The sequence below is a fragment of the Oratosquilla oratoria genome, chromosome 36 (genome assembly GCF_046742065.1).
Source record: "Oratosquilla oratoria isolate Oo_2021 chromosome 36, ASM4674206v1, whole genome shotgun sequence".
NCBI lineage: Eukaryota > Metazoa > Arthropoda > Malacostraca > Stomatopoda > Squillidae > Oratosquilla > Oratosquilla oratoria.
This window is the reverse complement of record NC_134812.1, coordinates 18,695,993-18,717,816: the sequence shown is the minus strand read 5'-3', so window position 1 is coordinate 18,717,816 and position 21,824 is coordinate 18,695,993. Positions and strand designations below refer to the sequence as shown.

General features: G+C 45.1%; 1 protein-coding gene across 3 annotated transcripts in view; it reads right to left on the bottom strand.

The window, feature by feature from the left end:
- The window catches only part of LOC143018900 (uncharacterized), a 426,747-nt gene that overhangs the window by 15,290 nt on the left and 389,633 nt on the right, over positions 1-21,824 (bottom strand). For 2 of the 3 annotated variants that reach the window (XM_076174469.1, XM_076174471.1), the window contains exon 2: positions 14,203-14,324. In XM_076174469.1, the coding sequence (XP_076030584.1) occupies positions 14,203-14,324 (122 nt within the window). Of the gene's footprint in view, positions 1-14,202; positions 14,325-16,862; positions 16,905-21,824 lie in introns of those variants that run through there. The other variant, XM_076174470.1, reaches the window with a different exon arrangement.

Below are 21,824 nucleotides of genomic sequence, written 5' to 3'. Positions count from 1 at the left end.
AGGGGTAAGGAGGAGAGGCACAAGGGGAGGCTAGGCAGGAGAACTGCACGCACGGAGGTTGGGCAAGATTCTATGGTCGGGGTAGATTCGGTAGAAAAAAGGAGGGGAAGTGGGGAAGGGGGAAGGGGGGAGGGGGAAGGGGGAAGGGGGAAAGAGTAGAGGAGGAAGGGTGACAAGGAGGAGCACAGGCTGGAAGGAAGGGGCAAATGGGGGTGGGGAAGGACCAGGAGGAAGAAGGGACGAGAAAAGGACGGGAGGAAGAGAGAACGTGGGTAGGTACGGTAAACAGTGAAGAGGAAAGGGGAGGAAGGATGACAGGAAGGTGACAGGGGAAGATGGGATATGGGGACGGGGAAGGGGGGGAGAAGAGAACGAGGTGTGGGAGGACGAAAAGGAGAAAAGGGGGATGGGAAGGAGTGAGAAGGGGAGCAGGGAAGGTGGGGATGTTAGGAAGGGGAGGGTAGTAGAGAGGGGAGGAGGGGAGGCAAGAATGCGGGGATGCAGGAATGGGGGGAGGGGGCTAGGGAAGAGGGAAGGTGCTCTCTTCTGGGCGGCCAGGAACGATGGAGGGTCCCTCCGCTTCCTGTGATCGCGTTACTTGCGTGTGCGCACACGCACACACACACACACACACACACACACACACACACACACACACACACACGCACGCACACACAAAAGCCCCAACCAATCTCTCGGAAACCAGTTTGCGTTTACAACACACAACTAAACCTATCCATCACCATAAGATGCATTCGTACATAAAGACATTCATGATACCCATCTATCTTGAGCGGCGCCACACGCCCACGCCCGCATACCTGCACCGTGCCCTGCCACGCCCAAAATACCCATTCAAACCACCCGCCCACCGCCATCAACACGTTCGTCCCTGCGCACCCAAACACCCACTCGAAACTTCACCGAAAGACCCAACAAACAGCGTTCAGCTTTGCATCTAAGCCACACACCAAGAATCATGTTCGTTTTATTCTAGCTAACTGCAAACTAGATGTCCCCTCCGCACCTACAGTATCGGCGTTCATCCCCCTCTCTCCTACTATTATCCACGTCTTTTACGCTTGTTCTAGTTGCCGTCAGACGATTTTAATGAGCTGAGGGAAGAGCCCCCCCCCCCTCCTCCACGTCGTAAAGGAGCTGCCCAAGGAGAGGCCAAGCTTTCACAGGTAACCTCACTTGGGATTTTTCTACCAGGAGACAAATCCGGGAAGTAGGATGGAAGGCGAGAGAGAAGAGCGTACAGCTTACACAGGAAGACACTTAGCTGCGGCCAAATGCCTCGCTTCTCTCTTGGTTACTCGGGCAGCAGTTACCTGCTACTGTTAGGGATCGAACCCGGGACCACGCTGAGAGGCACAATTTGGTTCCGTCTCGAGTAATCCTGGTGGTACCTCTCCTTTTCATTCTTCCTGTCGTCGGTCTATTTTATTGTGCCAAGAGACCCGCACCTTCCATATTAGACGTCTGAGCGAGAAAATCAAACTGTGGGCATCATCATCTCCGTCCCAGTAGAAAAATGAATATAAACAAAAACATGATGTATCTACATCACAATATGCATGAAATCCATCTACAAACATGCCATCCTGAATTAACACATCCACACACACACACACACACACACACACACACACACACACACACACACACACACACACACACACACACACACACACACACACACACACACACACACACACACACACACACACACACACACACACACACACACACACACACACATCTATAGAATTCTAAAAGGTGTGGAAATCATTTATAGAAATGACTTACTAAATTGGGATAAGAGAAACACGAGGACAGGGAAAGAAACTCAAAAAGGACAGTTATAGACGTGACAGAAATAACAGCTTTGCCCACAGAGTGGTGAATATATGGAACAATACAAGAATTTAAGAACAAATTAGTTATGGCGATATACAGAGACGGGACACCACAAGCGTAGCTCTACTTCTCGTAAGATACAACTAGGTAAATACACACACACTAACAAAAATCGCATGCTCTCTTTCTCTCCCTCCCTCTCCAACACTTACTACAATTTTTCTCCATTTATAACAGGTGACTAAAGAAAATGTTGATGGAAGTATCTATTCGTACTACCCAAGGCAACAGACCTCTCGCCATGTGTACACAAATTATTTTGAGAGATGAAAACCAAACGTTCATAGGCGCATGAGGTATATAAGCAATTTGCGCGTGGGCACACACATGTGGATAATGTGCATACGCATCCACACACACACACACACACACACACACACACACACACACACACACACGCACGCACGCACGCACACACACACACACACATAACTCAGTTTCCCTAATGGAAACAACAATCCACGACCGTAGTTCTAATATTACAATCGATCGTAGTTCTAATATTACAATCAGGTAAATACAATTAAGTAACCACACACACACACACAGAGCATTTCAATGATGGAAGCACAGATGGGACTCCAGAATATAGCTCGTATCCTGTACTTTACAAGTGGGTAAATACAATTACGTGAAACAAAAACAAAAACACACACACACACACACACACACACACACACACACACACACACACACACACACACACACACACACACACACACACACACACACACAATCACTGGACTGGGGGGGGGGGGCATACGACAGGAGGCGTGTCGCTTCACTCATACTCTGACGCCAATCCGTACAGTTCCTCCGAACGACCCCTCAAGCGGGGTCTCTTTTTTCCCCCATTCCAAACAACTCTTGGTCGACTTGCTCTGTGGCCGTCCTCTTCGTCTCCTCCACCGAGGGTTGCCTCTTGTGGATACATCCCTACGGCTGGGATCAACATCAAGGAAGCATACCATACGCCAATGCAGCCGCAGTTGACCCTCACGAATTATGCTGGTAACAGGCCTAGACTGAGCCACACGGTGGCTGGTTTGCTACTATCACACTAGCGATACTCCGCAATGCTCCAAGACACATGGTACCATAGATGACGAGAGGCTTCTTCACGTCAGCATTCAGTATCCAATAAGCAAAGGCTAAGCCGGATCTGAATTGGTCTATAACATACCATCCGACGTACCACTGACAGCCCTGGCGCCTAAAAATAAAAGCGCCACTGCAACGTGGGCTAATACGACGATGTAAACAAACTGCCCGTCGCCTGCTCATGTGTGGTTTAACAGTTATGGTATAACATACTTGTATATATATGAAAGCACACGCATGTATACACACGAGCGCGCTAGTGGTTTGCAAACTTCACTAGCAAGCCCTCACTAGCCTCCACATGCATGGGGACGGAGTGTATACATGTAGCATCAGAGCATTGCCCATAGATCGGTCTATATACGAACTCTGAGCTCTCATCCGGCAGAGAAATGGCAGTGGTTGATAAAGATATGATCTTGTGTGTCTCTCTCTCCTTCACACACACACACACACACACACACACACACACACACACACACACACACACACACACACACACACACACACACACACACACACACACACACAAACAGTGAGAGACCACACAAGCCTACGCATCGCTTCACGTCCCGCCACCCACATGGTCCTCCATGTCCGTCCCCATCCTTTTCATGTGTATCAATAGCACCCATCAGTGCGTCACCCCCATACGAGTATCTACATCAATACAAGTAATAGCGAGTACACTCTGAGATTTCGGGCACACAGTACGCGCACACGCACACACACACGCACACACACACACACACACACACACACACACACACACACACACACACACACACACACACACAATGTAGTTCATGTTGGAATCATGAATGAAGTTGAAGCCAGGAGGTATGATAATTGGAGAATAGGAGACAGGATTCCATGAGCGTTGCTCTTTTCTTGTATACTACAATTAGGTAAATAAAGGAGGTCATACACACACACATACACGCCCACACAGCGCTGTTTTTTTTATATATTCCTGTCTGTCTCCGGCCGATATTATTTACTTATCCGAGTAGCTCCTCAAGACTCTACCAAACCCTGCCACTGCCATCAACAGCCCTCCCACAAAGCCATTCAATGCAACCTTTGATTCTAAGGCTCTCACCCAACCCCCAGATACTCCCAACCCAATAGGAACCCGCATCCCTTGTGCCAATGTCCCAGCGTACCTCCCCCGTCCACGTCCCCCCGCAACCCGCGAACCCACACCGGAAGACACCCAATGGAGGTCCCTTTACCCCACTCACACCCCAGTACTCTACGACCAAACTTCCTCTACTTAATCTACTGTTCCGAAGATGAGGAAGAGAGGAGGGAAAGGAGGAGGAGAAGGAGGGAAAGGAGGAGGAGGAAAAAGAAAAATTGGAGGAGTAAGAGGAAGAGGAGAAGAGGTAATAGGAGGAAAAGGAGAGGGAGGAAGACGAGAGGACGGGGGAGGAGGAGAACGATTATGATGATGATGACAATAATGATGATGATGGAGGCGATGATGAGAATGATGGCGACAGCCACAAGTAGAAGGCGTAGGAGCCGGAGAAGGAGGTGGAAAGGGGAGGGGAGGGGAGGTCCGCTAACCAAATCCATGCAAGTATCAAAGTTTGGGTCATTCAAAGTCTGATGAAGTAACATTCATCCCATCCAGTCGTGCGAACCTCCCCCTTCCCCCTCGCCTTCCCCACTTTCCTTTTCCTCAGCCCCCTCACCACTCCCATCAACGACAAAGCACACCCGTAGTCTCCCAGTACCAACTGGCAGAGAACTCATGTCGGCAGGCATCTGAGAAATTCGTTACCGATACTTCACCGCTACCGAGAACTTCTTCGAGTTCATGGACCAAATACAATTACGGTTCGGTTCCTTAATACTGGAAGACTTATACGAGACCTTTTGGTTCTTGCTGAGGCTACGAAAGTTAAACACACTTTCAGGTGAGATGAAAAACTCTCAGCAGGGAACCTTTAGCTGCGACCTAAGCTGTTGCCTCAAGTTAATGGGTTCGAACCTGGGTCTGTCATGAGGTCGATACTAATAGGGCACAGGACACACTGAAACGTGGCAGGTTCTATCTCAAACATATCCTGTTCAAAACGACAGCAAAGGATTCAGTACCGAGCTCATAACTTTCAAGTTTTCGAAAAGAGGATTTCTGTTGGGATGAAGAAAAGAGGACTCGCCTCACCTCCCAACACAAAGACTCTTTTCGAAACCGTGAAAGCTTACAAAAGAAGCTCATCACTGATTCCTTTGATGCTGTTCTCAACAATACACACAAACGCACACCGCACTGTTATGAGGGAAAGAAAGGAGATGATTAAAAAATGGGTACACAACGGTAATAGAGAGAGAGAAGTAAATCAGTTTAGCGGAAGCGTTATGGACTCCTAAGAAGATATATGTTACGGACCCCACATAAGGTCAAGATAACACGAAAGGCATGCAAGGTCAGTGCCAGAGAGGCAACTTAAGAGTAAACAACGTGTAAAAATGGTGTTGGGCGAAGCCTGTTGATGACGCGCGTCAGTCTTGAATAATAATACATCACATAATGGTACATTCTGTTTATTCGGGCATTTCGAAGATTCTTTTCATGACTGGCTACAAGGTTGGTTTCTGATTTCCTGTTTTTATTGAGTAACATTTTTATTCATGTATTAATTTATTTATCTAACCATTTGTTCATTTACTCGAATATTCACAACTTTTTCCTTCGAGTGAGTGCGTCCATTTCTTCAAGATTTTAACCCTAGTGGAACATACAATATTTGTGTTATAACGTATATCTGACAAATGAAGGGGCTCGTAGTTTCTAAGACTACAGAGTCTACACCATCTAAGCCAGGGCTTCCTCCTCCTTCACTACCACCACCATTCCGCCACAAGCTGGAAGAGACTGAAACTATCTTCACCACTAACACCGTTACCAGCACCACGACAACCTAACGCAATGAGTACATCTACTACTTTCGCAGACACATCCAATGGACACATAACAAGGGGTCTCAACAAGTATGTCACAGTTAAAAACATACATATATACATATCGATGCATACGTGTATATATATGTATGTATATATAAGCTCAAATCTATCATTTCACAAATCCCATCCCCAACCTACGGCATCGCAAAACAATTGTGCACCATACAGACTCCACATGTCCCCGCAACCTATAGCCTGAACTTAGCAACTGATTTCCTGGACATCCTTAAGACAAACATTGCTGTAGGAACCTTGGCTTCTTTAGATGTAGAAATGATATTTACAAGTATTCCAATTCAGCGCACCATCAACTACATCACTGACCGTGTTTACCACAATACCAGTATCCCAAAGCTACCAATCCCCGAGTCCACGCTCCGTAACCTTCTCCAATGCTCCACCGCAGAAGCATCCTTCACCTGCCCCCGCGGAGAGAAATAACAAATAGACGGCGTCTCTATGGGTTCCCCACTCGAAGTCCTGTTTGCAAAATTCTATACGGGTTGTATTGAAGAGGAAGTGTTCAGTAAAATTGAATAACCGGAAATATATTAACGCTATATCGATGATATCTTCATAAAGGCCAGTTATATATATATATATATTATATATATATATATATATATATATATATATATATATACACACATATATACACATATATACACACATATATATATATATATATATATATACACACACACACACAAATTATATGAACTTCAAAACCACTGATTCGAAAGCAACCAAATCAGGGCAGAGTGATGACTGGACCAGACGGTTATATTCAACTGAATCATATCCCTTTGCTAATTGATAAGTAAATTAATAAACAAATCAATTAATAAATATAATAAACGCATAAAGAAGAGAGGGTGATACGATAAAGGGGGTGTGGGAGCTGGAAGAAAACAGATATTCAACCACCACCATCAACTCTGCTGCATTTGTTGCTACTATATACCACCCTGACTCCACCAATACTACCAAACAGTAATCCTACCACAATTACTCATCTTACCACCATCTACCATATCGCTCTTACCACCACTAGCACCACCACTAATTAAACATTCTCCCATCATTTACTACCACATTAATATCATATACCACCACTAATTTCATTAGACACTAGAACGACCACAACAAGGAAAGATAGGTATATACGCATGGCTGACACACTCTTGGCGTGTCATTAAACCAGTTCTTCCGCGTGTCGCATATGACACGTATTGCATAATGTCCTGTATGACACGTGTCATATAGGATAGCATCCCGGCACATGTCACTGTCACGCCCGACACAACGTTTCGCATATACAGTGTCAATTCACGACTTTGTGTCACATATGACGTGCCCCGTGCCATACAAAATCGCTTTACACGTACAAGTTGTGTCGTATAACCCAATCTCACACATGACAGTCTCGCGTATGACACAGTGCCCTTACGATATTACATGTCGCATGTGACGCGTAGCGTGTGGCACAACCAACTACCCCGTTCAGCTTCGGAAGCGACGAAGCGCGCCCAACAGGCAGGCGACCTGGAAGAGCAACACGAGATGCAACCTAAGGCGACTTGGGAAGTGCAACATAAGACGCAGGACCAGGGGAGAGTGGGGGGAGGGGAGGCATTGTCCCTCTCGTCCCCTACCCTCGACCATAACCTACACAACTCAATCAAGTGGAGACTAATCCCAGGTTTTTCCAGCTCGTTAGCAGCCCAACTGCCCAATTCAACACGCGATGCACGCGCGTGCACACAAACTGCTTGCAGTAATTGATAGCGTCTTGACTTCTCACACGGAATGACCGAGATGAAGCTCCACTCAGGGCTTGAAAGCTTCACTGACAATGAGGCCAGATTTTTTTTTTCATTGGGTTACGGGCCCGTCGACGTTGGAAAACCCGAAATCAAAATAAAATAAAAACCGGTGAAATTCCTCTTTTCTTATTTCCGCCGAACTGCCGACTAGCGCTGGTATAACGATAAAAAAGTGGGCCTACTTTTTGTACAAAACATGCAAAGTTTGGTACATAGCTTGTGTGCCCATCAGCCTGGCCAATGAGAAGGTAGAAATGAAACAAAACTAATATATATATATATATATATATATATATATATATATATATATATATATATATATATATATATATATATATATATATACGTAAGTCACCACATCTTCAGTGGTTACGCATTTGTGAACACGTTCCTAGTGTTCTTATTGCACACACACATATATATATATATATATATATATATATATATATATATATATATATATATATATACATATATATATATACATATATATATATATATATATATATATATATATATATATATATATATATATATACACAATTTCTTCTGACCTGACAACATGGCCTCCTAAGCTTTATATAAATGTATTGGGGTAAAAAAAAATTCCGCCTTCTCACCTAAAGGGAAGGATCCATGGTGCCTGTAACCCAATGAAAAAAAAAGTCCGGCCTAAGCCATTACTGTCCCCTTTGAGCATGAAGCGCGCGATCGCGCATGTGTGTTTAATGTCACACTATAACCCATAGATCGGGCCATATATGAGCTCTGAATTCTCATCCGAAAAGGTAACATCTGTCGATGACGAGTCCAACATGTGATCCAAGACTGTGGTGAATCAGATACGGAGGGGGAGGAAGAGGAGAGGTAGAAGGAGAAAGAGGAGGAGGAGGAGAAAGAAGAAGAGGAGGAGGAGAAAGAAGAAGAGGAGGAGGAGAAAGAAGAAGAGGAGGAGGAAGAGGAGGAGGAGGAGGAGGAGGAGGAGGAGGAGGACCCTTACAGTAAAGCTAAAAGGTTTCTGTCGTGCACCTCGTGAGTGGCGAGAAGAGCGGTCCCTCCCACGCCGGGAGATGAAAAAGTTATCCTCACGTGATATATATATATATTAGCTAGGCGCGATCCACTCCATGACAGGGAGACGTGACGACTTTGAACTAATAAGGTCAATATTAACAAATAAAAACCTAATCACAAAACATTACAGCCCCCATCCGTTAAAAAGAAAAAAAAAAAAAAAAATCCACTACTGAATGAAGGCCTCTTGTAATTTCTCTGAAAACTCGCAAGAATGTGTCAGACTTAGCCATGTCGTTCCTGCAGACGTTTTCCATCTCGTTCCTCCCTCCACCGCTCTGATGAATTACTGGCGACGAAATATAATCGTCCCTCCAGCTTCTGTCTAGCATTGTTCTTTCACGCTTACCATATGTCGGCGTCCATTCAGCAAGACGCTTTTTCCACCTATTATCCTGTTATCTTTTCTTTCTGATAATTATCCTGGCTACTTCCAGTGCTAATATTTATGGTTTATATGTGTTTTTTCAGAATTTGTACTTATACCTATGATGCTGTAGATGTAGACAAGGTAATCAAAAGAGCTTCTTGCTGGGCTCGAGGGACTGTGACTAAAGACTCACAAGACTACCAGTAACAATGCCAAGCAGCGTTCTTAGCATAGTGTTACAACAGTTCTTATGATGATAGGTGCATGTCTTGATTTCTTAACACCTTAATGAAAATCAACATATTTCCTTTATATATTTTGTTCTAGTTATCACGACGATTTTTTTAATTCTGGAAGCATGGTCATTGCGAACAACTAAAATATCGATTAACCCATACATAACACATATTATTCTTTTGAGATCCTTAAAAAAAGATTGGGACAAATTGTCCTTCAATATATATACATATATATATACACACACATACATATATATGTGCAGGCAATCTGATACAAAAATGCAAAATACAACAGAAGAGAAACTTGTAGACAATAAGTACTTTCGTATATTACATCTTCAGACTAATGTCTGAAGATGTAATATATGAAAGTACTCAATGTCTACAAGTTTCCCTTCTCCTGCGGTTATTTTGCATATATATATATATATATATATATATATTATATATATATATATATATATATATATATATATATGTATACACATCCCAACTAACACCACAGTCGAAAAAAGAGAGTTGAATAAGCGAGTCTTTATTTCGACTAATAATTGCAATCCTTTTCAGTAGTATAAAGTAAGATGAGGATGCTATTTTTAAAAAGGAACCTCTTACAAAAGAAAATAAACTAGGAAAGGGGTAAATACCACTACTCCTCAGTCTCTGGTGATCTGAGGTTGACGTGAGGTCAGGTCAGATCAGGGGGAGGGAGAGGATACCTGTTAACAATTTGTTTTGTAATAAATCCTGAGATTATGGCTGGGGTCCATTAATCATTAAAATATTCGTGGTGGGAAGATAATTTATTAAAATGGATTCCACCATTTCCCTTCTCAACCCACAACCAGGTTTATAAACAAGTTAAGAATTGTCCCAGTCAATTCGGTGATTTAAATTGTTCACGTGTTGGAACACGGCTGAACTCTCTTGACCATACTTAATTGACCTTTTGTGCTCATTCAACTTTGTCCTTAGGTTTATCCCCGTTTGGCTGATGTATGGAATGGAGCAAGTGTGTTACTGATTGAACACCGCGAGATGGGAAGCGTGGAAGAGGGAAACCAGACAAAAGGTGGAGAGACGAGAGAGAGAGAAGTTTGCAGGAGTGACATGGCAAGAGGTTGGCATGGTCATTTGAATCATGGACACACAGACACACACACACGCGCGGGAAGTTGGGTGTGTGTGTGTGTAAGGTCATAGCATTACCCATAGATCGGTCATACGAGCTCTGAGCTCTCTTCCGAGAGGGAAATAGCTGTCGATCACGAGTCCAACACGTGATCCAAAGACCAAGGTGAATCACACACACTCAAGTTTGATGCTTAAGACAAACACGGGGTAAGACGCTGCGAAAAGGTGGAAGAGGGGAGTCCTTGCATCCGTAGAAACCTCCACCAGGCAGATCCAATCCCATGACCTTTCAAGGTCAGGCAGCCTGAAGGAGGGGCGTGGGGGTCAAGACGTGGACTTTGCACAAGTCTTTTAATGAACCAACCCCGAGGGCTTTGTGGTCCATGTGCCTACCAATTATAACTTGGAACAAATCTTTCTTTCTTTTTCTTTCTTTCTCTCTCTCTCTCTCTGTACGTCTGTCTGTCTGTGTGTGTGTGTGTGTGTGTGTGTGTGTGTGTGTGTGTGTGTGTGTGTGTGTGTGTGTGTGTGTGTGTGTGTGTGTGTGTGTGTGTGTGTGTGTGTGTGTGTGTGTGTGTGTGTGTGTGTGTGTGTACGCGCATGTAAGGTAAAATTGGATATATGGAGACAGAGATGGGACACTATGAGCACAGTTCCAACCCCGTATATATGCTACAGCCCTGCAAACACTGCAAACACAAACAATCACGTCGCGTCCTCGGCGGGAGTCCCCCCCCCCCAACCTGTCGATGCGCATGCTCATGAAGGGGAAAAATCCCTTTGTCACCTGACGTCCCGTGAGCGGAACAGTGGCGCAATCCGATCAGCTGAGAGAACTCTAACCCTCCCTTCCAGGAACCCAATCACCGCTCGCGAGTGGAGATTTGTGTATGTGTGTGTGTGTGTGTGTGATATATATATATCTATATATCTATATATATATATATATCTATATATATATATATATATATATATATATATATATATATATATATATATATATATAGTGTGTGTGTGTGTGTGTGTGTGTGTGTGTGTGTGTGTGTGTGTGTGTGTGTGTGTGTGTGTCTGTGTGTGTGTGTGTGTCTGTGTGTTTGTTTACCTTTTGTATTGTCCCGGAGCTCTGTTCGACTCCGACCGAAGGAGATTGGGAAATCTTTTATCAATCAATTTGGCCAAACGCTAACCCGTTGGTCAAGAACGGTGGTAGCCCTGGGCTTTCGTAGTACTTCATACGAACTCAAATGACTGAAAGCGGAGGTATCGTTAGCCGAGCGCTTATCCTGGGATAAAACAGGAGCAGGAGGATGAAGAGGGGGGATGGGCAGAATGATGATTGAGAGACGAAGGAGATGGAAGAGGAGGGGGAGGAAGAGGAGGGGTAGAACGACAACGATGATGATGATGATGAGGAGGAGGAGGAGGAGGAGGAGGAGGAGGAGGAGGAGGAGGGGGAGGACGATGATTATGATGATGACATGGTGACGGTGACGATTCTTCCACCGTGGTGTACTCTGCCCCTCAGCCAGTTTCTCACGTGATGCCTTATCGACGAAGACCAATGCTTTTCTTCTTCTTCTTCTTCTTCTTCTTCTTCTTCTTCTTCTTGCTATAAAAATCCCCGGACGAATAGATAGCCTTATCGGAGGTCGACCCAGTGATCACAAGGGCACGACAACTATGCTTACCAACTCTTTTATGTAGAAGGAATTCTTCTGCTTCAGATAAAACGAAATTGCGCAAGCCTTCGTTCGTGCACAGACTGCATTAAACCTTACCAATGGAGAAGAGTGTGTGCGGCTATGCGCTCTCGCCAGGAGCGTACCCTGTGACTGGCCAACCTCGGGAGTGGGAGGGGGGGGTTTAGGTCATGTGAATAAAATAGCCTGGCGGTAGCCAGAATAAAACGAAAAGTACCACCACAGGATCCGCGTTCGCATCCAACAGCTAAGCGTTTCCTGTCGTAAACTCATCACCTGTTGAAAATGGGTTCGAAATTCTCCAAAGTGAATATTTGCGGATTTGTGACCGCGCGGGTCCTGCTTTCAAATCCCGAACCTGCTGCACGTTTCGTTCTCACTCAAGGACGACTGGTTGGGCGAATAAAATGGTTCCTTCACCTGTTGGGTGCTGTCCTTACAAACCGTGAGAATAACAGTGGATACCCTCTTTGTGTTTTTCATCATCATTATGGCCTTGGATTACGTCACTGGTGCCCTCCCTCACCCTTATACAAAGGATTACAAAGGCGGAGCATGCCGACAGGAGACCTTTTGATCCATATCTAGGTCGGATGCGAAAAAATCATAATAATGATAAACAAATGAATAAATAAAAATTATAATAATGTAAATAATAAATAAAATACATGAATAAATGTATGGGTCAGTGTGATAATATCATAAATTTCTTACTGTTTTACTGTGATCTTTTTTTACCTTACACTGTATGGTGATCTACTTATTATTGATAACATCAATAAACTGGGCTCAGTGAATCTATAAAATAGAGTCCACTGTATATTAGAAAACTATGTATTTTAAAGTATGGTTGCTATCTTGGACCATTATGTAACCCCATAGAAGTACAAAAGTACCCCTGGAAGTACATGTGCGCCTAAGGTTGGGAACCCCTGCATTACATGCTGGACTCGTGACCGATATTGATTACCTTCTTGGATGAGAGCTCAAAGCTCATGGAGTCTGATCAATGCGTCGCCTTAACACACACCATCCCCTTGCTCAAGGGGGACAGTGATTTTGTGTGTGTGTGTGTGTGTGTGTGTGTGTGTGTGTGTGTGTGTGTGTGTGTGTGTGTGTGTGTGTGTGTGTGTGTGTGTGTGTGTGTGTGTGTGTGTGTGCGCGCGCGCGCGCGCGACTCAATTGGAAAATCGCTTAGTTCCTTCTCGTGCATTATTCGGCCTAAATAATTTTATTATTCAATTAGGAGCCCTTCCACGACCATCCTAACTACTTTCAATGCCATCACAATCACGATCCTCCAATGTAGATCCCCTCCCAAAATAAATAAATAAATAAATGAATAAATAAATGAATAAATAAATCTCATCGAGGAACTTCATAATGCTTGTCGACCTAAACCCTTCCCCTGCGAAAAGGATTTCCCTTCTGTTGAATAAAATCACCTGGCGGCAGCCTGAACAAATATACAAGTAATGAGTGAAAGTGAAAGAGTTAACCTCTCTCTTTTGCTGCGCTTCACGAAATATACATTTCCTCCAGTTGTCGCCATGCGATTTTATTCAGTAGAGCCATGGCATTCTTGCACCCACAGTTATACTAAACCCAATTACTCCTTTCAATGCACTATGCATTCTGGCTTCCACCAGACAGTTTTATTCAGCAGAGTGTAATCTCTTGACATACTATAGTCAAAAGATTGACTGAAGACCATCAGCCTCAGAGGTCCCACAGGAGGAGGAGGAGGAGGAGGAGGAGGTGGTGGTGTGTGTGTGTGTTGGGGGATGTCGAAGGGGGTTCACCGTTCCTCTTCCTCTGGATCGAAGGGCGAAGGAGTCTGGAGAACGAGAGGAACTCACCTGAGTATGTTGGGATGCTGGAGACGGTTCATGAGCTGAACTTCGCGGAGCATATTGTGCCGGTTCGACATGAGCTTGTTCATCTTCAGGACCATCACCTCGCCCGTCACCCGATGCCGCACCTGATGGGGGAGAAAGAGGACGAGACAATTGTTAATAATTATAGGTGTTGGTTGGGGGGGGATAGGCGTTGCGTTGACGATGTCACCCAGGAGTTTTGGGAGAGCATGAACAACGTAAATATCGTTATTTCTAACCTCTTTTCTCATGTACATGGCATGTGTATCCTTCAGAGAAGAGAGTACCGTGAAGAAGACACAACACATAGTAAATACGTATCTTCAGTATACACGGGCGTACACAAACGCACGCGCACGCACATGTATAAATGCATGCGTGCAAACAGACGCACGCATGCACGCGAACACGTGTGCGTTTCAGCACAAACCCTAACAAAAGGTTAAAGATGCAGAGCAGAGTCTAGACCTGAAAAATTCACGAGCTTAAAAAGCCTAATGGGACTCGGGGATGGCAGCTAAAATCTTGGGACGTTCCTTCCTAAGCCTGTAAAAGGTTGCGACGCCGCCGCTGCCGCATCCTTCTCCGGAGTCGTCTTCTTCCTCTTCCTCCTCCGTCGGCCGAATGAAGGAGCGGACAAAAGGCTAAGAGGATTTCCATTTCGCAAAACGGCGGACACGGAGACTGTTCGTAGCTTTCTGGGCCTAAATAGGTTGGGACTTCCATTCGCGTATAAGGAGAGGATGACGTCGCCGCCGCCGCCGCCGATGCCAAAGTCGCTTCAGTGCAAAGCCTGGCACAATCTCCTTAGGTCAAAAGGCACCTTACCCATCCTTCCACCCACCTCCCTCCAATGCCAATCTATTGCGACATCAGTGTCCCAACTCCACTTCCACCCACCTCTCGAGGTTGTGCACTTTTCGTGCGATAAACATCGCCTGCTACCAGTGCGGCGCCGTCAACTAACTGGTGCCTTCCCCTCAGTGACATGAATCATGCCAGGCACAGTGCCAGAGGAATCGTCAGGGAGGCCCCGGGGGGAAAGGTGTAAGGTGGACTCGGTCCCCCTATTTTGCAGAAAATGTAACATTCTGTGTGTGTGTGTGTGTGTGTGTGTGTGTGTGTGTGTGTGTGTGTGTGTGTGTGTGTGTGTGTGTGTGTGTGTGTGTGTGTGTGTGTGTGTGTGTGTGTGTGTGTGTGCGTGTGTGCGTGTGTGTGTGTGTGTGCGCGCGTGTATGTGTGTGTGTGTGTGTGTGTGTGTGTGTGTGTGTGTGTGTGTGTGTGTGTGAGAAACACGCAAGTACACATGCACACAAAAACACACATATGCATACACACACACTTGCCTACTTGCTTAGGTCGGTCCATTGGTAACTGACGACAGTGCTCCGGTGAGGTGCGATGGCCTGAGTAAAGTTGGGTGGTGATGTCGAGGTCTTTGTCGCTGTGGAGTCCAATTCTTGACCCCCATATCCTTACACACTCCTAGCAAGTCAAATCTGGATCAGGTGGACAAATTCTATTGCTGAGCTGAATTTTTTTTTTTTTTTTTTTTTTGCCCGCTGATTGTCACGTGCTCGGTTGCGAGCAGACTCATGATGTTTGACACCAGTACGTTCTCCAAATTTCAGCATTTGATCTGACTTTGGCATTGAAGTCTCCAAGGAATCTGGTTTTGTCACGTGGCGAGCTTCTGCGGAGAGCTAGGTCCCGTGACTCGTAGAAAGCATCTATAGCCGAATCTTCAGTGTTCAGAGTAGGTGTACACACACACACACACACACACACACACACACACACACACACACACACACACACACGCATGCATACTCACACACGCTCACACCAGCTTCACTGTAGAAGGTTGTTTGTATTTTTTCATTTCTTGATAAAGACAAAATGGCTATGTGACGCTAAAGAAATCGCACCGAGCCAAACCGAAAGACCTCAAGATGAGTCACTGTTCACTTCTTGACGCATTGCCTCCAGGTGGCCCGATGCCTCCTTCCCCCCCCCTTTTTTTGTGTGTGAGGAGGGGGGGGAGACAAGATGCCAAGAAAAGGGTTCAAACTTGTGCGAATCACGTGGCACTACCTCCTGATACCATACAGTCGGAGACTGAAGCTCCTGTCTTATCCTGACCTCCTGTACTCCTAGATAACACCTGAACCCCTTTTACTATGGGGTCCTCTCCTCTGCTGAATAAAATAATATGGCATCAGATAGAATACCTCCTGAGCGTAATCGTAGAGAGGGGGTGGCGATAACTTCTTTAGTGCAGGATCTTCTCCTCAGCTGAATGAAATCGTCTGGCGTTTAAGACCGAAAGAAAATTCCGAAGGAGTGTCATCGTGGCAACGAGGCTGAGCTCTGCAATGCTGCTGCATTCATACGATGCTGGAGCTTGCAAACAGACGCAATACAACTAATTACAATTCATGGTGGTAGAGCATGACAAGTGCCCAAAGGTGGAACGTTTGGCACTTTGGCACTCCGTGGCACTCTCACGTCAGCCCCGAGCCGCCACGTCACACGTGACACTTCCCAGATGCCCGCCACATCAACAACTCAGCACATTTGAGAGATCAGCAAACAACAACAGCATGTTGTCAGCAAATAACCACATGCTGTCAGCAACGAACCATATCTCGTGTGGTACACAGTGCCATTCAATTCCCTGCAGATCCGAGGCCACGCGGGTTGGTTGCCAACCGCTTTCGAGTGCCAACCACGCCACAGGTCCCAAGCCCAGCGTCCAAAGGCACTTCCCTATTTATATAATATTTGACCATTCCAACAATGTCTTGACTTCCGCAATTTTTCATTAAGATATATATCAACTGGCAACATCGACTTTATTCGTATTCAAAAGCGACCGCGAGCCGAAGAATGTGGTGGTACAGTTTCCTTACCACGTCTTCTCAAATTCATTAAACAGTGCTCATCACTTGCTTTAGCATTCAACCCCTTTAGTACTGTGTGATACAATTTCCTTACATTTTGTCTCCCACCAGGCTATTCTATTCACCTCCGTGGCACCCCCACGATAGCAACGAGGCACAGACCTCGTAACTCAATGAACCCCTTCCGTAGCGGACGGCGAGGGCACTTTCTTCTTTTATTCTGGCTGCCGCCGCTGCCGTCGCCAGGAGGCTATTTCATTCATCACTTCCTCCGTGGCACCCTCCCCCCCCCCTCCTTTACCCTCGGGAGGGAAGGGAATGAATACGCTTTCGATTCATCGGGCATCCCCGACCCCCGACCCCTCGGGAGGGAAGGGAACGAACGCACTTGTAATTTCCGTCGGGCACCCCCCTCCCCGTCCCCCTCAGGAGGGAAGAGAATGAACGCGCTTGTAATCCAATAGACGTTTCACCGTTCACAGTCCTTCGGCCGGGTGGCGCACTGTAAAGATGATGTTTTGGTGAGCGCAAGGTAATCTTTATTGGCTGTGCGAAAGCTGCTCCCACAATGAAGTAGTTCAACTCATCCGTTCAACCCGGTAATACTGTTCAAAGGTTCTGCTCAAACGGTTTGACAAATGGTGTGTAGGTTAAGAAAACAAAAATGGCGAATAGATACGTAAATTAATAGTTATAAATCCGGTATCTTGCAAGGTACTAAGTTAGAAATACTAACCGAGTTATATTACATGTTCTTACCAAATGGCTCGTGTACTAACTTGAAGTTACATGCACACACCAGGTACTATTTCGGACAGAAAACAGACTCACGCTATATGAGAGTTATGCGAACATACCTTTAATAATTGCTATACTTATACATTTGTTGTCAAAAAATGTCTATATTACAAGAGGGTTAATGTATACATAGAATATACTGAATATTGGAATCTTGAGCAATGAATGTGTGTATTTGTAGTCTGGGCCAGGTTTTGATGTCACCGAAAGGGAAGGGAAGGGAGTTTCCGCTGCCACGTGGCACTGGGTAACAGGAAGTCTCCCGTGACAGCTGGTACACGTGAGCCGCTTCGGTCAGATGGTGCATACCGATGGTGCGAAACACGGGTGTGAGATGGCGAGCAGGTGGTGCAATATGCTGAACCATCTGTGCCTCCGAGGTGGTCGCTCGTTTTCCTTGCTCGGGGTCATCCCACGGCCTGGCTTCGTGCCCGGGCCCACAGCAGGCTACCAATGGCACTCCATCTATACCTACGAGGGGCACCGTTGTTAAAGCAAGGCACTGCACGCACACACTCACACACACACTGTAACAAATCCGCGGCACTGTCATGAAGGCTGGGCAAATGACACTATTATGCCCGTGGCATTGCTGCCTATCATTGACACATACACAAGACCGTGGCACTGTTTCTAGCCTATTCAAAATGTAATATATATTATATATATATATATATATATATATATATATATATATATATATATATACATTCTAGCTAATGCCTCATGAATCTATTAAGCTGATTAGAAAATAAATCCCAACAAAATTCAAAAACATCTTATTGTATATTTATTCTGGAGACGATTTTATTTACAAAAGATGGGGGAAAATACTACCTACAGGATTGAGGCACTACACTACACTCTATCACTTAAGTTATAACACTGACTCAACCGAAAGACAAACTCTATGACTACATTCTATCACTGGCACTGAACCACATCAATGACACTCTTATCAACCCGTTCGGCACGAGCGACGTCTTACATATCTTATTATGGCTAACGCCAAACGATTTTATTCGCCAATTTAAAAAATCCACACACTAAAACAATAAATATAATATCTATAATATACGAGTGTCACCAGCAAGTTAAATAGCGACAACCAGCGCTTTGGCAAATGGCGATCACCACTGCTCTCCACCACAGGATCTTTAACGTTTGCGTTCAGATTCTTTCACAAAACACCCTCTTCGGGAGACCCGGAGATCAACTAAATAGTGTCAGCTTCTGGATCTGAAGCTGCATCAGATAAAGAAGGCCAACCGGTCGCAGCATCCCCGAGGAGAAGCTGCAGCAGATGCACGAGGCAGGAAACGAAGCCTCTTTCCTCCCGTTGAGCCCTCCACCACCTGAAGATGTTGAAACTATTTTGACTGAATACTTCAACATATACAAGGCATCTTACTGAATTTGTACTAGGTTTTACATTATTTATGTATTATATATATATATATATATATATATATATATATATATATATATATATATATATATATGTATATATATATATAGCCACCCACTGTCACAATACCAAAGTACATCATTCTTGATCCCTTTGTCACCGTGACGTACCTTGGCGATTTTATTTTGGCGAACGATTTTATTCTGTGAAAACGTCACGACCGTAACAATGTCGTAAAGACTATCCCTTTTATAAAATTGCGTATTTTATATATCTAATTCTGGTTAATACTAAAACGATTGTGTGGGACTGCCAGAAGACAAACGGTGTAATTCATGTTGGACGAGTACCCTCCGTAGACTTGCGTGGGAAATTCCCTTTCGGAGGACAACGACAATGGTGACAGAAGTGTTCAGCCCTCAGTGACGTCTCAGCCCCGGCTCCTGCCACCACCAAAGCTTTCCAGGTCTCTTCGCACCGACGGGAAAGTGCCTGCCCAAGTGGAAGCGGCGAAAGAGAGCGACTACTCCGCCACTTCACGACAAGTTGTAACTCAAGAATGACATGTGTCGGTATTACTTTAGGAAACGTTGACTGAGGACAGGAGAAATATAAGGGAGGGAGGGAGGGAGGAGGAGAGAAAAGAGTGGAGGTCTAGTATATATATATATATATATATATATATATATATATATATATATATATAAATATATATATATATATATATATATATGTGTGTGTGTGTGTGTGTGTGTGTGTGTGTGTGTGTGTGTGTGTGTGTGTGTGTGTGTGTGTGTGTGTGTGTGTGTGTGTGTGTGTGCGCGCGCGCGCACTTTATGTATATTCCAGAACCTTTTCCTGTACTTGTAGCAAGACATTAGGGTACAAATGAAGGTGGTGAGAAAGCAGCATGTGTGCATCGGAAGGAGGCACATACCTACGGCCGAAGTCGTCACCTTCGCCCTATTAGGCGCTTTAGCAACTGTTGGGGCAGGAGGTAACATTCACAGCTAAGAATTGGAGTGGAGTGTGGGACTCGAACGCGCGACCTGGACGATGCGAGACTCGCAGTTCCGATGACGCCAGAACCATCGAACAGGGGTGGGGAGAACGCCCATACTAGCATGACAAGAGCACCCTTCACAGGAACGGAACATTGGAACTTGTACACTTAACCTGATCTGTTTTTTTTTAAACCGATTTCTAATTAATTATATACTATTACCGAGAATGTTTACATTTCTCTGCAGTGACTAATCTATATTTCAGTGTAATTAGTCTTAATTTCCTTTTATATTTTTTTATACCTCTCAATCTCAGTTCATTTATTTTCCTTGAATAATCCCTGTCATTATTTCTACTTTCTCCTCGGTGTGAATTCTCTATTGTTCTCATTTCTTTTTTCTATTCAAAAGAGAATCATCGCTATCTTCTTGCTATTTATTTCCTCATCTGCAATCACATATTTCAATTCTTGGAAGGCCATCAGCCTGTTCTCTTCTTTTCTCATCGTACTGTTTTCTATAATCACAAGTCATTCATCTATTATTCACAAGTTTATGGGTAATAACTCACATAGTTATTGCATCTTCTCACTCACCCTGGATCACCACTCACACGCCGGAGGGATGTGACTGCAGAGGGAGGAGGAGGAGGAGAAGGAGGATGAGGAGAAGGAGGAGGAGGAGGAGGTACATGTGGGGTAGGGGGTGCCTGTCGAGGGAAGAGGCGCTTTAGGGGGAGGAAACTCCTTTGCACTAATCGGATGCCTGGGCCAAGAGAGCCTCTGGGATGGGGTGAGGGGGGGGGGTACCATTATGGGAAGAGAGTGTTCCCAGGGGGAAGGGAGTGACTGCAAGTTGGGGGTTTGCCTTTACGGGGAGCTGGTCCTTGTGAGGGTCTGGGGGGGGGGGACCTGTGCAGGAGGAAATGCCCCTGCGAAGATGTGCCTGTTCTCGAGGAGGTGTCTGGCTGAGGAAGAAAGATGGTGTCTGTACCCATGGGGGTACTTCAGTATACACTGCGCAGGGGCGCTGGTGCGTGAAAGGGGCACCTGTATGTATGGACGGGGGACGCCTGTGGTTATGTGAAAGAGATATGATTCCTCTGCGTCAGTGACTAGGCGCTGAAATACCAAGAGGTATGTCCGTCTTTTTTTTTTTTTGCGTGCGTGTATGTATCTGCGGTGTGTGTGTGTGTGTGTGTGTGTGTGTGTGTGTGTGTGTGTGTGTGTGTGTGTGTGTGTGTGTGTGTGTGTGTGTGTGTGTGTGTGTGTGTGTGTGTGACAGAATGAACGAGAAAGAGAGAATGGGAAAAAGAGAACGAAAGAGAACGAGAAAGGGAGCAAGAGAACAAGAACAAAAAAAAAAGAAAGACAAACAGCGAAAGAGAACAAGACAGAAACAGGAAAAGAACAAGCAAGAACGAGAGAAAGATAGAGAGTGAGAGTGTGAGAGAGGGAGATAATAAGAAAGAGATAACGAGAAAGAGTGAGA